The sequence below is a fragment of the Grus americana genome, chromosome 5 (assembly GCF_028858705.1).
Source record: "Grus americana isolate bGruAme1 chromosome 5, bGruAme1.mat, whole genome shotgun sequence".
NCBI classification, from domain to species: Eukaryota; Metazoa; Chordata; class Aves; order Gruiformes; family Gruidae; genus Grus; species Grus americana.
In genome coordinates, this window is record NC_072856.1 from 20,357,119 (window position 1) to 20,369,417 (window position 12,299).

General features: G+C 48.5%; 1 protein-coding gene across 5 annotated transcripts in view; it reads left to right on the top strand.

The window, feature by feature from the left end:
* SLC25A22 (solute carrier family 25 member 22) overlaps positions 1–12,299 on the top strand; it is a 52,822-nt gene that overhangs the window by 19,695 nt on the left and 20,828 nt on the right. For 3 of the 5 annotated variants that reach the window (XM_054827807.1, XM_054827812.1, XM_054827808.1), the window contains exons 2-4: positions 1,544–1,659; positions 5,726–5,851; positions 9,301–9,356. In XM_054827807.1, the coding sequence (XP_054683782.1) occupies positions 1,640–1,659; positions 5,726–5,851; positions 9,301–9,356 (202 nt within the window). In that variant the 5' untranslated portion in view covers positions 1,544–1,639. The other 2 variants (XM_054827809.1, XM_054827811.1) reach the window with 2 other exon arrangements.

Genomic DNA, 12,299 nt, shown 5'->3' on the forward strand with positions numbered 1-12,299 from the left:
CTCTTGTGGACATGGATATGAAAGCACACACAGCGAAAGGTGTAAATGATTTTTTTCCCTTGGAAAGTGCAGACTTGGCTGATCTGGAGATTTTTACGGTCCACTTCCATGAATTAGTCAAGATCAGGTAAACTGTCTGAAGAGGGGTCATGGAAGGGACAGAAGGTGTAATAATGTAGGGCAGTGGGTGAGGTTCGTGTGCAGTGTTTTGGAGAGGAGCCCCTTTCCTTAGCGAGCTCCCTATGCTGGTCTCTCATGGCTTTGGCTGAATGTGGGACTCCAGAAAAGGCAGTTTTGGTCTCGTGTCATCCAAACATGGGACTGTGCAAATGCTTTCATGCTGCCCTGTCCTTGGCACTTGATGTAACAGGGAGAGGAGCGGGTCAGTGCTGGACTGCGTGTAACCTCACCCCCTCTCCTTCCCACACCTGTTTGCACCATCACCAGCTCTTTATACTTTTGGGGACCTTTTATTCTCAGGAATGCCTCTGACCCTCAGGTTGTATCTCCAGAGCAGAAGTGTCTGCCTGAAAGCCACCTTGTTGGATGTAAGATTCTGTGTAGCTTAGGAAATCTGCAATTAAGGGGCAAATTTCATTCCAGAGGCAAAGGACAAAGATACATCTCCTCCACTTCTGACTTACCACCCAGGTGGCAGCTGGAAGAGGAGAGGGAGAAGAGTGGCTGGGTGCTGCTTGAGATGCGTGATGAAAGCGTGGCGCACCCGATTTCCAGGCTGGAGGTGAGGAGACAAGGACACCTCCAGAACACTGAAGGTTGTGGCTGCTTCTGAACTTTCCTCGTGTCCAGATTTCTTTGTGTGGCGACTCCTACCAGCTCTTGTTAAACAGAGGCAATTAGGAGTCTTAGAACCACTTTTTGCAGACTTGGAGCTTCAGTGCTGTTCCAGTAGGTGCTGAGCTGAAAGGAGTGGTCCAAAGGGCAAACTCACATCAATAGCTTGGAGAGGGAGAGGCACTAATTAAAAAACAATGTTGGCACAAACTGAGCATAGGGTGCCCATTTGGGCTGGGATATAGAGGAAGGATTGTAACTGCAGGAGTAGCAGGTTTTTGAAGGCTGTCCTTTAGAAACAGCACATATGTGTTGGAGGGAAGTTCTGAATGGGTCTTGTGATGGCATGTGATTGTCTTGGGATGGCTGGGTGGACCTGCAGAGGGTTGGAGGTCCACATGGTGCGGTGTGAAATGCTCTTTGGAGTTTGAAAGAGCTGTGACGGGTACTGCTGTCCTGGATGCTGGGCAGAACTCATGCACTGCCTGGCTGCTGCCCCTCCTCACGTGCTGCTGGAGCCTGACAACTCTGGCAGCTCTTTCCTCCATATGTGCTTGTATATTTATATACAGACACATATTTATAAGGCTCCCTCTGGAGCTCAGTCTCCTCTCTGAGGAGACCAGGTGCTCCCTTAAGTCACTTATTCCTCGGCTGGCCTCACCCTGCAGCCTGCCCAGTAGGACCTGAGCGTCAGGAAGAGCATGTCTCAACTTTGTCTCCTTGGTGTCTTTCTCTCCTTTCCCAGGAAGAAACTGAAGTGAAAAAGAAGTGATTGAAAAAGAAATTAAGAAACCATTTGAAGGAACAAATTCATTTCTTAACAAGATCAAGTTTGAATTAAATGGCTGATAAACAGATCAGGTAACTTTTAAAAAAATATTTGAGTTGTTGGTTGTGCTTCAGATTTTTCTTTTGAAGTCTTTCAAACTTAATCCCTTTTGTGATATAGGTGGTTGGAGGAAATCAGCTGATCATCTCTTCTGGCCTTAAACAGTTCTGATTCCTTCTATGCTCCTTTCTTACCTGCTTTATTTCAACCTTTGCTTATTTTCTGTCTTTGCCACGTTGTCACATCTCTGCTGTCTTCAGTTCTTTCTTCTCACTGTTTTTTTTCTTTCTGCCCTCTGCTTTTACCCTGCATGAGTCTGTTCCTTTTTGTTTCCTCTTTCAAAGGTCAACTTGACCTGCTGACTTCAGCTTGCTGACATCAAAGGAACAAAGCCAGCTCCTTCACCAGTCAAGGATGCAGTGCTTGTAATTACAAAGTCCACGTAGATTCAGCCTTGTGCCCTTCTTCTAAAGCCCAATGCTTGAGTGATTGCAGGAACATGAAGTGCCAACAATACTTAGTGACACTTAAGTGCACAGCAGGAACTTAAGAGCGTTGGTCCTGGCACATACAAAGGCTGGATTTGAGTCCTTCCTGGAAATGAATTGGGATGTGTTTTCTAGAAAGATACCATAGTACCCTTAGCTTCCTAAGAGCTGTGTCAGATGGATCTGTGCAGTCCTGCACATGGGTTTAACTTTCTGTGCTTGTGAAGTTGCCCTAGATAAATGACTCCTACATGCTGTGGGGTCTTTGGTGATCCTCTTCTAACATCTACTTTTCCAGGTTACCACCTCAGGACAGGAGAGGTCAGTGGGTGAATTAAATCTGGTGACAGAGGGCCAAGACTTGATGCTACAGGCAAGAGGGTTGCCCCTTCTTAGCATTTGCCATGATTAGGATATCTTCCTGTGTGCCTGTCTTCTGCAAATGAAAACAGTCCTGAGCTGCACTGATAACAAGACAATGCTCCACAAGCATTGTGGAGTGTTTATGTGCCTAGATTTGCCTGTCATCATTTACCCAATTTGGAGAGCACTTGGCACTCTTCTCTTAAGCTCATGCTGAGATTCACCTCCCTGGAGCCTGAAGGGTGTATGTTCCTGATAACCTCAGCAGAGCAAAAGGACCAGACATACGTGGCCATTTGAAGCTTGGTATTTTGAAGATCTCCCTCAGCCCCTCTGATGTGCTCTTGGCAGTGTGAACAGGAGCTTGCTGGCTACAGGGACTAGTTAAAAGGGCTGAGGAGGAGCAGTAGGAGAACTGGGATGCCCTTCTTGTGTTAAACTGAGCAAATGGCTTTATTTGTATGCTAGCCTGTGTTGTCCCTGTTTCACTAAGCCCTGCACACCTAGGTAGTGAGAGGCAGTGGCTGTGCAGAAGCTAAATAGGACAGCGAGACCAGGCATAGTGGATTCTCATCTCATGAGAGAAGAGAGAGCACTGAGGTGAAAAGTGGGATGATGTAGTCACAAGAGAAAAAGCTTTTAATTCAGGTGCAGTGCCCTCTGTCTCAGGTTCTTCTCTGTGCTCCAAATCCCTCACCTCTACCACTTAGGCCATCTCTCACATCTATGGAACCACAAGTCTGCAGCAGCCACAGGCAGCCAAGCCAACGAGATCTATTTAAGCTTGGAGGATCTACCGAACTCCTCTTCCCTTGCAGCATGCATCTGTCATCCCTTAGCAAAATGAGATTTATACTGAAAGACTAAAATCCACAGCAGTGGTTTGCTGCAAGGTGAGATCAAGGGCATTGCATTTCTGCAGCAGTACACGTAGAACTCGATCTCAGCATCTTCCTGGGTATTGCCACATAGTCCATCTATACTAGTCTCCCTCCACAGTGCGTGTGGTGGAATCTGGATGGTTGGATTCGGGTGCAACGTGGGCGTTGAGCAAGGATTTCTCACCCACAGAGTGAGAGGCTCTCTGCAGCCCATATTGCCCAAATTTTTGGCTTGCCCAGGCACATCAGACTATTCCTCTTTATTGCTGGGGTCTGTGCTGAAATTGGGGAATCTTTGGCGCTAACAGTGCCAGCAGGCAAGATGTTTGCCATGTGTCTGTGTCTCACTCCCACCTGATATAAATCCTGTGATGATTTCACTGTTGGAACAGGTTGAGAGGCAAGTGTCTGCCTGCTCCGGGTGTTTCGGGGACACTTAGAGAAGCGATGACAGTGCTGAGGCTGGAAAGGGGCACTGGCTGTGCCTTGCAGTCTGTGACCTGTCAGCAGGTACTTTGGAGATGAATTTGAGGAGGCTGATGTGATTCTGTCTTGAAACACCCTCCTTTCCAGTGGTGCCTCCATCTTGACATGCTTTTATCTGGTCTCTAACCTTCTCTTTCACTGTGACTATGGGTTAAATAAGGAGAGAACCATGATGTGAAGCTTACTGTTTGAAATTTTCCCATGTTCTGAGAACAAGTTGAGCATAGGAGGTTGTAGGCAAATCTATTCCCTTCTCAGACTGATGTAAAGATCCCCGAGTCAACAGAGTCTCGAGCTGGTGAGATACTGCAGTCTGGCCCTGCGCTGAGATTATGCAGATTTGGACCTGCCTTCCTAACGTGCTGTGCTTGATTTAATCTCAGTCATCACTGTCTTGTTTGGGGATGTGGACTAAGCTCAGATCTGTCTGCCTGTCCTTGGCACCTCTTCTTCCAGCTGTGCCAGCCCTAGGGCTGTGTGTGTGTGTTGTATGGGTGTGGGTGTTGAGAAGGAAGGAGCTCTGGCCACAGGAGAGCGGAGGCTAAAAGGAGTTTCCTGGAGTGTCAAGGTTGTGCTTAGCACTTGTGGGCAAAACTTGTTTTTGTTTTTTTGTTTTCCCACCCCTCTTTTGTCTGCTTCCCCCAGGGAGACCTCATGTTGAAATCCTGAGTCTCCCTATCCTGCCTTTCCCTTGAGCCTGGAGCTGAGAGGCAGCTCTTTCAGCATGGCCGCTTATTGATCTTCTCTGCAATTGCCCCTCTATGCAAAGCACTCTGCAGTGCCTCTGGGGGAGAACGTGTTTGCAGAGCTTTACCCCACCATGCCATGGCCAGCCTCACCGCTGCTGCTTCCAGTGGGTAGTGCTGTCTGTGCCCCCATCCAGAGCATCATGTCACCATCATGAAAGGCCCGTTCCCCCTGTGGGAGGACTCAGCCTTGAAATCTAGAACTGCTGTCCACTATCAGTTTAATATCCGACACATCCTGTGTTCAGGGAGCCATATCCTGTGCTTTATTGGAGGGAGCTGACTCAAACAGGCTTCCTTTGTGTGTAGTGGCTTATCTAGCATATAAGTGTTGGACATTTTTCATAATTTAATTTGCTGGGAACCCATTTTTTAGCTGATCTGGCTTTCACTCAGCACCACTTGCAAGGATTCCCTGTGGGAACACAAAGGCAAGTGGAAAAAGCCTCACATTTTCAAAGCAAGTGTAGCCAGCTAGGTTTTGATTTCCGTGAGAGGTATGAGCTCACATCTCTGCATCTGCAGCCGTGCAGGCTGCCAGTCCAGCAGTTTCGCTGGGCTATTGGTTTGTGTGTGTTCCCCTCACCCTGGGCAGTGGGTCTGGAAACAGTTTCCTGGAGTGGCAGCTGTCGGCTCCTCGGCTGCCAGCTGGGCGTTTTTGCTGGGCTCATTCCCACATGATGGTAGCTGCTGGTGTGTCACAAACCTCTCATTAGATGCGTATCTGATTGTGGTGCTGAAAAGCATTTGCCAGTAAACCTTTTGGCTTGGATGCCCTCAGGCCCTAACTGAAGTCTGTCCACGTGGTAGATGGTTCAGCACTCTGTCTTTTCTCTTCTAGGGACAAACAGGGGTTTTCCTTGTTCTTAGTGATGTGTAGCTTAGCTGTTTGGCCCCACTCCACTCATCAGTGGTTTGTCCTGCCTGCTATGTGCTGCTTTCCCCTCCTTCCACATATGTACAGCAAGGGCTAAGCTTTGCCTTGAGGCAGAGCTCCCTTCATGCTGCAGGGAGGACAGCCTTGTTGCACAGCAATATGTTAACTCTGGACATGCAAAAGAGCTCCATTCTTTCCTCTTTCTCTTCCCCGATCTAATCCCAGTACTAAGACATCTGTTTCTGATCCCCTTACAGTTTACCTGCCAAGCTGATCAATGGAGGGATAGCTGGGCTGATTGGGGTCACCTGTGTATTTCCCATTGACCTGGCAAAAACTCGCCTGCAGAACCAGCAGAATGGCCAGCGGATGTACACCAGCATGTGAGTAGCACCTGCATGGGCAGCATCCCCTGGGGCTTTTGGTGGGGAGTCCTTCTACTTTGTTACCTCTTTCAGGTGAGTTCAGCATTTCTAGGAACTAGACTGTCCCTGGGAAAGCCAGGGAACAATCTTGAACCAAGCTGTGCTAGAGCGGATAAAGCAAATAAAGCAGCTATTCAGGCTGTTGAGCCCAGAAGGTGCAATCTCTGCAGAGGGCACATCTGTCTGCAGCCCATGCTTCAGAGCAGCATGTTAGCTGCAGTCAGGGCTCAGGACCAAAACACAAGGAGCTCCATTTGGCTCTTTGCTGGGCATGAGGGAATTTCTGCCTCTCTTTTGTTTCCATGACTCTCATATTGGAGGTTACTGTCCTTTCATTTGCTGTGTCAGTTTTAAAAAGTGGAAGCAGTCACCCATTCCCAGTCTAGAACACTGCATGCAGATCTTTTGAAGGATCGCAGGTTGACACATGCTGTAGTTACCCTAGCAGTCCTATGTCCAAAAAAAAAAAAATAATAATTAGGTGCTGCAGGCTGCAGGAAGAGAAGACATGAATATGTCTAGCCCATGAAATTCACCTGGGATTTGTGTGGGATGCTTAGGGCTGTGTATCTGCTGTGGGAATGTGCACCACACTCAGCACAAGATATTTTATCCTAGGAACCAGAGTCAGGCCTTAGTTTTCCAAAACTACGGTTGTCATTGAGGGGGGAGAAGGGACTGGGACTGATGATGTGTGTCCTGTCCTCCTGCCACTTTGTTACCTGCTCCTTCACGCCAGTATTTTCTTCTTTCCTGCCCAGGAGAATTTGAGGCAGAGTGGGAATAGGAAGGAAATGCTCTGTACGTTGATGGTTTTAGTCTCCAAGTCTCCTCACTCTAGCCGATGATGTGTAATTATGCACAAGCTTAGGTTGTGGGCTCTGGTGTGCCACAGCAGACTGGTGCTTCCCTTGACAGTTACAGCACGCTGTGCTCCCTGCATTGTTTGTGTGCCCAGGCGTGCTGGCAGGACACGGCCTCCCATCTTGCCTTGCCTCTCCTTTTTGTTGTCCTGCTCCTGGTGTGGATCACTTCTCCTCCTGACCTGACAGGCCACAGCAACAGGAGTTTGGGCAGGATGGAGGATTTGTAGGCTCCCCTTGCGAGAGCATGCCGGGATGCCCCATCTCTGGATGGGGGCTCAGTAGGAGAGAGGCTTAACCTTCAGCAGTTGAGTGCAGATCTGTTCTGTAGCCAGGAGTTGTTGTGGGATGAGGTGCCATTAAGGAATACACAGGATTTACCCTGTATATTTGAGCTGGCTTCTCCTAAGAGTCTGTGACAAAGCCTGGATGTGAATGAGTAATGCTGGAGAAGTTTCTCTGGCATTGGCAGAAGCTGTAGGGAAGGTGAGCTTGGGCTGGTTGGGATAAGTGAAAGGGTCTTTTGAGGGCTGAGGGGCCAGCAGGGTCAAAGAAGTAATGGGGATAACACATCCTCTAGATAACATCAGGCCATCCTGTGTCCTACCTAAGCAGGCAAGGGAAAGACATTAAGAGGGTGCTGTTACCATGCATGGAGCATGTCTTCAGAGACATCTTTACGCTAGCTAGGGAATTGGTAGGGCTTGTCTGATCTCCCCAGTTACGGAGGCTTCTTTTTGGAGAAATACTGTGTGCCCATCGATACCAGATCTCAAAAGTGTCTGCTGAACACCCAGGAAGGCAGCAAGTTAATTTAAAATTTTGGCTGTCTTGCTTTAAGACAGCATGTCTTGCTTTTGCTCAGCTCAAGAGACCTTTGGTATCAGGGGAGCCTTTCCCTTGAAAGAGCCAAAGACGCTTTGGAGCAGCCCTGAGGGCTGGAGAGAGCTGGGCTTTTGGGCTGCACTGCCCAGGTATGTTATGTGTAATTTTAGTTGGCTGTTGGTTCCCTTTATCCAGGGAGTGAAAGGAGCTGGACATGGCCTTGGCTCCATCTCACTCTGCTGCAGCTCGAGGGGCTGGGAGTGACATGCAAGTCTTACAGTGAGGCAGGAGGGTTGTGTGAGCATGGTGGGTAGCAGTTCTTCCCACTCCCTTCTCTGCCATAGCTTGCTCAAAGCAGCTCAGCTTGGCTCAGAGAAAATGCCTGGCCTCCAGCCTTGTGGTGAAAGAGCTTGATGGGGGGATAGGAGAAGGGTGTCCCAAGTTTTCTGGGGCTTGCAAATGTGTTTGGGGAGGGGGCTGCTCCCAAGAATAAGATGGGTGCATGCAAGCTGCAGGAGCTGGGACGGGGTGCCTGAAAGATTGGGTCCCAAAGGATGTGGGGAGTCCCAGCAGAGAGGGGAAACTTCATTGCTGCGACTGGCAGCAATGCAGGATGGGCTCTTGACAAATAACATGAGGTACCCTAGAACAGTCTTGACCCAAGTACGGCCATAAAGCCCTTGAGAGAACTCTGTGTTTCCTTCTTTCCCACTCAACATTACTGCAGAATGGAGGTGAAGTTTACTCCTTGCATTGCCAAGTCTCTTAGAAATGTATTCTTGTTTTCATCAGCTACACTTCCCTTATAACTACTTAAAGGAGCCTTTTGTTCCTTAAATATGTATGCTTACGTGCATGTGCACCTCTCCCTTCCCCTATGGCCGCAGCAAGTACCTGTCCCTTCCCAAAGACCCCAAAGCAACCTTCAGCCAGCGCCCAGGCTTCATGCAGCCATGGTCCAGAGAGGGAAACTCTGCCAGGGGATCTGCACTGCCTTCCTGAATGGCACCTCTGGATTTGTTAGGTGTGTGTCTGTGCCTTTGAAAGGCTTTGAGCCATTCCAGCACTCTGCACAGTTTTCCCATTTGTGGTAAATGTAGTTGAAACAAAGAAGGTGACAGCTTTCCCCTTGGAGCAGAAGGTGCCTCCGTGGCACCCTGCCATGCTCTCCCCAGGGTGAGAGCCTGAGTGCTCGCTGCCTGCTGTGGGACCTGATGTGTTAAAAGTGAGTGCTTTAATCTGCGTGGGAGGTCACAGATGACTGAGCGTTCAGGTCATCTAGTGTTTGTGTGCCTTGTCCTGAATTTCAGAGTAAGTCAGGCAAGTCAGCACTGGGGGTTTTGACCCCCCCTTATTTCCCTTCCAGAGCTGGATTCAAAAACGTGTGCATGGGGATCTGCTTGTTAGTGTCTCATGTGCATTCACCACAGGGGACCCTGGATAAACAGCCCTTGCAGTGACTCTTCCCTTTTGTGTTTCTAGAAAGCAGACAGTGCATGCAGGCTGAGCTGGGATTTCAAAGCCCCTGTGAATTAGGGGCTGAAATTGGACTCAGGCCTGAACAATGGTGCATTCAGTGGCTGACGTGCTTCCCTTCTCAGCTCAGGGTTTTGCTGACAGATCGTAAATGACAACCACTCCAAGAGATTCATTTTGTTTTACTTTGCTCTCACCCACCTCTGAGCTCCTGTGGTTTATCTCTCTCTGTTTTGTTTGCAGGTCTGACTGCCTCATTAAAACAATTCGGTCGGAAGGCTACTTTGGCATGTATAGAGGTAAGTAAAGCTGAGTCAGGCATGGTGCAGCTTTTGCGTTGGAAGTACTGGTGCATGAGTGGGAGGAAAAGGCCATATTTTCTGGCTTATAAAGCAATAACCTAGCAATATCTGAAGATGTTGACAGGTGTAGCTGTTTCTGAAAATAAACTGTGTTTGTTTAAACAGATGTCTGCTCAGCTATCCACCATTGAAAGCCTGAGTCCTCCCCATGGCTGTTTTGATGTTGAACCTTACCATTTACTGAAGTTCATCTTTGCTAGCAGTTTAAGTGAACCCTGCTGGACTTTGTCTCAGGACTCTATGTGTATTTTTGCCGACTTGGGCACAATAACTTTTGTCAGAGGGGCAGCAGCAAACCTCTTGAAGTCTCTTACTTTGTAGTTATGGTTGAATTTATGTCAAAGCTCACCACCAACGTGGTCAGGCCTGCTGTCCCATCTAGTTGGTAGCTTGTCTCCAAAACTAGCTGTCTCTCAAGCATGCCTGAGTGTTTTGTTCAAGACAAGCTGCAATTAAAAAAAAAAAAAAATTAAAAATAACCCATCCCCAGAAAGAACTCCCTTGGGGTGGTAAGAAAATCAGATGTTGGCTCATGGTGGAGCTTCAGCTGTTTGGTCATTGTGTGCTAACCTGCTAGAAATCTCCTAGCTCTTTGGCTTAGGCTGTCTGTTGCAGCAGTTAACATTATACCTTTTCTAGTCTGAACACAAAATCCTTGAAAGTTTTTAAAGATTTTGAGGAGAGAGGAACAGCAGGCCAAATTCTGACTTTATTTGTAGCAGAGGAAAATGTGGAATACCTTCTTGGCTTTCAGCACAGTCCAACTAGCTTAGTTGACACTGAACTCTGGTTCACTTTATATAGTGGTGTGTAATTGCCTGAATATACAGTTTTTATCTCTGAGGTGTTCAGATAGCATTCTCTGTGGCACTCATTCACTGATAAAGCCTGATTAAAGTACTGCTTTGATTGAGTCCCTGCTCTTTGTTTTTTTCAAGCGGGAGTCTGGAGACAATGGTGCCTTGCTGTTAGCAGCAGTAGCATTTCTTTCCATTTCTTCCATAGCTCCCAAGGAAACACAGATGCTGTGGCCAGCTGGTCTGGGAGCAGGCACTGGCTGTTGAGGCAGTGTCTCTTGCCCAACTTGCTGGTGGGTGTTTCAGGGGAGTGGGGTGGATGCCGGCGATGGATTGGCTGCTTCGTGCCAGCTTTCCTGGGAGGACGCAACAAGACAAATAACCCTGAGGAACCCTGGCAAGCTCTATCTTCAATGCTAGCAGTGACATGTTCCCCCTTGATTTTTTTCTCAAAAGCTGGCTGCTTCTGTGCTGCTAGCCAGGAATGGAGCCTGCATTAACTCCGCACTGTAAATATGCAGTGGCAGGCTGCTTGCTGGAGAGCAGAAGGAAGAAGCTGTTCCTGGAAACTTACAGGGGAGATTGTAGGACTCATCAGGGCTTTTGGAAGAGACAGCTCAGTCCTGTAAGGTGCAGGGTGGTGGAGGGGATGTGTATCTCCAGGCCACTTTTCACTCCCAAGCAGAAATCTCAAAGGGTGCAGAGGATTTTGTGTAGCTCTTAGTTTTCCCAGCCATATGAGTCTGGTAGCTTGGTCCATGTCCCACTAACTTTGTACCCCCTCTGTTCAGGGAGCTGATAGCGGCTTGAATTTATTTATTTGTCACCTCTGACTATTAAATGGGGAGCTGGGTTTGGAGAGGGCTTTTGTGAATAGCTCCAGCTCCTTCAAGAAATTCATAGATATTTCAGCATGGCCAGGTGCAAAGGTGAGTCCTCCAAGTACAGCAATCCTGGTCTCTGTGCCTCAGTTCTGTGAGCTGACGTTAGCAGCCCTTCCCTCCCTCTTGGAGAGAGGCTGGGCAGGTAAAATACATCCAAGATTCATGAAGAATGTGAGTACTTTTCTGGGAAGAAGGTAAAGAGGCAGCTCAGCCCTGCAGACAGGGGAAGACAGACATTAGATGGTGGGATTGGTTCCTGCTCCCTCCATCTGTCCCAGTTCCCCAGCAGAAGCTGCTGTATGACTCACAAGCTCTTATTTTCAACCTTTCAGCTGAAATTGGGGATTATATGTGAATGTGCTAAAGTGGCAGCTGCTGTGCCCCATGGAGGAGTCACAAGCACGTCAGTTGTCCCTGTGGGGCGCTTGGCCTCTGTTGGAGGACAGAAAGGGCCTGCTTGGGTGCAGCCATTCCCACTGTGTGACTTCAGGTCTCCTTCACATGTGACTCAAAGCTTCTCAGTGCAGACAGGAGAGAGGCTTCAGCTTGAAGGACGCTTTTCTGCAAATCATGTCTTAAGGGGTGCACGTGGGCAGACAATCCTTGCTCTGTATAAGTAGCCCATAGCGAATTGTGTGATATATAAGGCAATCCCAACATTTCTCTCAAGTTCTTCCCCAAAAGGTACAGGGATTCTTGGGTTTGTTTGGGGGACGAAGGAGTTCTTTTTCTCATGTTTTGTCTGTAACATCTAGGTAGCAGCAGTGCCTCAAAGCTGGGTGGTGCTGTCTAGCCTGTCTGTGCTCAAGGGATGACAGTGTGCTGCCTTCAGACATGATGCCAAGCAAATGAATCCATGGTGCTTGTGGTCTCCTGGACCATGCGGACACCAGTGGACGGGGACCTTGGAGAAGTGCTCTCTCTGCTCCCTGCTACAGTCCATCCAGAAGCCACCTGTAGATCCCAGCACGTGTCCTGGAAAGTCCCACTGCTGTTTGCAGACCAGCCGTTTAGCCTAGCTGGTGGGAGCCAAAGGCTTTTTTTTGTTTTTCCTAGTCTGGGGAAATGCTCTTTGCTGTTGATGATGTTTGGAGGGTAGCTGCAGTTTAGCTACAGTAGTGTGGCAGCCTTCCCTGCCCTCTGCTAATATCTCCCACATGCACCAGTGCTGCGCAGGGGATGACTCAATCCCCCTGTTA